The sequence below is a fragment of the Ranitomeya variabilis genome, chromosome 1 (genome assembly GCF_051348905.1).
Source record: "Ranitomeya variabilis isolate aRanVar5 chromosome 1, aRanVar5.hap1, whole genome shotgun sequence".
In the NCBI taxonomy this organism is placed as follows: domain Eukaryota; kingdom Metazoa; phylum Chordata; class Amphibia; order Anura; family Dendrobatidae; genus Ranitomeya; species Ranitomeya variabilis.
The window spans coordinates 843091077-843093702 of NC_135232.1; the positions used below are offsets into that span (position 1 = coordinate 843091077).

The 2626-nt window shown below is 48.4% G+C and overlaps 1 protein-coding gene across 1 annotated transcript; it reads right to left on the reverse strand.

Annotated features, from left to right (window-relative positions):
- Window positions 1-201: 201 nt before the first annotated feature.
- LOC143787452 (uncharacterized) lies at window positions 202-2367 on the reverse strand. The gene is made up of 6 exons (XM_077276204.1): window positions 2282-2367; window positions 2118-2192; window positions 1924-2010; window positions 1610-1823; window positions 1357-1516; window positions 202-1245 (listed from the first exon to the last, which is right to left on the reverse strand). The coding sequence occupies exons 1-6, from the start codon at window positions 2324-2326 to the stop codon at window positions 228-230; spliced, it is 1599 nt and encodes a 532-aa protein (XP_077132319.1). The 5' UTR covers window positions 2327-2367; the 3' UTR covers window positions 202-227.
- Window positions 2368-2626: the final 259 nt, after the last annotated feature.

Below are 2626 nucleotides of genomic sequence, written 5' to 3' on the forward strand. Positions count from 1 at the left end.
AGTAAAACCATTATGTTATACCCTTTACATGTCTGGTGTTTGTTTTTATTAAACCTTTTTTTATTATATTACCTTAATAAATCCACACACACACAAAGAGTAGAATTGTAATCCGAATTTTATTTTAACTTTTTTTTTTTTTTTTTTTTTGCAAAAAAAATATATATATATTTTCCAACATTTTTATAGAAAAATTAGAACATTTTTTAGAATCTTATTTACACACTTTACAAATTTTCAAAGTGTTGGGTGGAGATATGAGAGGAGGATGTGCCGGAAGGTTGGACCACGTCGATAGGTGGGGAAACCCTACTTGTTTGGGGTGCAGTGGAAGTGGGGGTTAAACCAAGAGGCTGACCAGAGGGGGGTGGTGTTGGGGTAGGTGGAAGAGAAAAGTTCAGTAAGGAAAACATTGGGGAAGTAATTTGGTCTAGGGGCCGGGATTGTTGTGGGGACTGGGTCGGGTATTGTGACTGGGTAGGGTAGTGGGAGTGGCGTGGGGTTTGGTAATGGTGCTGGTGTGGGGATTGGAGCTGGGTTTGGTAATGCTGCTGGTGTGGGTATTGGGGCTGGGTTTGGTAATGGGGGGTATGGTGTGGAAATGGGGCCTGGTGTGGAATTGGAGTGGAGGTGCGGTGAGGTGTGTGGGTCGATTCATTAATGGCCTGCAGTGCAGCATTATGGCAGGTATTCATTACCCGCATCTGTTGCTCAAAAGAAAGCTTCTCCATGCTCATGAGCATGGATTGGAAAAAAAGGTTGGCCGGATCGGGACTTACAGCTGAATGCAGCCTATCCAAGCGACTGCTGGTTTCCTGGCTTGTTTCACTGATGCGTGATTGCACCATGTTGAAACCAGCAGTCACTTGCTCTCCCAAAATTTTGAAAGAGCCTTGGAAGGATGCATTCAGGTGTAAGAACTCAGGAGCATAGCTCCTTTCCTGACCCCTCTGGCGCTGCCGCCACGAACCTAATGGTGGTGTCGAGGTGGCAGGATCAGAGGGGTGGGGTAAAGGGAACGCTAACTGTTCAGCATCAGATGCGAGCAATGAAGCCTGCAATAATGCTCCACTGCTTGGGGCGGATGAAGTGGAGGGGACAGAGGGGTCAGAGGAGAGGACAGAGGGGTCAGAGGAGGGGACAGAGGTGTGGGGCCTACCGACGTGGCCCTCAGTGGCGGACTCAGGAGGGATCGCTCCAGAGGGCGCAGAGGAAGATGCAGGCGCCCGGTGGCTGGAGAAGGTGCTGTGAAAGAAAAAACAAATGAAATTAATACATTGGAATGAAAAAGCCCTGACTGAAAGCAAACTAAGTAGACAGGTTAACATGGTTATTAGTGGGCTGTAGAATACTTACACTCTGCTTAGCATTGTTCGCCTCAGGAAGGAGAGGGCCTGGCCATATTTATATTTGCTCCTCTTCCTTCCTGCAGAGCCACTCGGGGCCTTCATCTCATCATTGAATTCCCTCTTAAAGCGATCCCTCAGTGACCGCCACCGCTTCCTAATCTTTCCAACTGTGAAGACAAGAATCAAAAGAAAAAACCAAAAATTGGTAAATGCAATACATTACAGTCAGCTCAAAACATCACTGGAAAGTGAATACTTACCTAGTTTGCTCTGCTGCTGAGGATGAAGGCTCTCCCGCCTTGGAAACAGGTTGCGACACACTTCGTCCCAGAGCCGACGGGTGACACCGGTATCAGCATGCCTGCGGTCAGCCATGTTCCACAGCGGCTCCCGCTCGCGAACCTCCTCGATGAGACAATCGATGTCAATGTCATCATCATCATCCTCCTCTTCTGCGGGAGCACGCTGTGAAGCCTGTGTCAAAAAAAAAAAAAAAAAGGAAAACAAACAAATTAGTACACTGAAATACTAAAGTACCAATAGAATCCCCCTCCCCCCCAAAAAAAAAACTCACTGATGGCCGACCGTGGCGACGAGTCCGCCGACTCTGGGACTGTCTGGGAGAGCCTTCAGCGGCAGCAGCAGGAGCAGCAGCAGCAGCCTGAAATGAAGGAAACAAATTCTCAGTTAAGGTAGGCAGGTGTTTAGTAATCTGTTTTGTGTATGGTGCAGTGTGATGTGCGAAGCAACTGTTTCACCACTACTTACACTTGGTTCCTCCTCCACTTGCATCTCTCCACCCGTCTCGCCCCCTTCTGACAGCTCCTCATCTGATTCAGCTTCCTGTTGAAACATAATGTATGCATGTAGTTATCCATAAAAATTTAATTTAAAGAAATTTAAAAAAAAAAAAAAATTTTGTGTTAACTTACCGATACACGCTGTTGCTGTGGAGGAGGGCTGTCAGAAGAGGACATCGTTTTGTGGTCCTGGTGGGCAGTGGCTGTGTCCTGGTGGGCAGCGGCTGTGTCCTGTTGGGCAGTGGCTGTGTCCTGGTGGGCAGCGGCTGTGTCCTGGTGGGCAGCGGCTGTGTCCTGGTGGGCAGCGGCTGTGTCCTGGTGGTTCTGTAAGTTAAAGACACACTTGCAATCTGCTCGACACATTGAAGTAGCAGATTGGGGTCTTCAAAACTTACTTCTAGCTCTTTAGCTGTGGTCCTGGTGGGCAGCGGCTGTGTCCTGGTGGGCAGTGGCTGTGTCCTGGTGGGCAGCGGCTGT

What these genes read in the sequence shown, in the direction of transcription:
- LOC143787452 (XM_077276204.1), bottom strand. Translation starts at nt 2,326, where the DNA reads ATGTCCTCTTCTGACAGCCCTCCTCCACAGCAACAGCGTGTATCG. An exon ending in AAGTGGAGGAGGAACCAAGT is followed by an intron (nt 2,011 to 2,117) that starts GTAAGTAGTGGT and finishes CCTTCATTTCAG; the next exon opens with GCTGCTGCTGCTGCTCCTGC. An exon ending in GTCGCCACGGTCGGCCATCA is followed by an intron (nt 1,824 to 1,923) that starts GTGAGTTTTTTT and finishes TTTTTGACACAG; the next exon opens with GCTTCACAGCGTGCTCCCGC.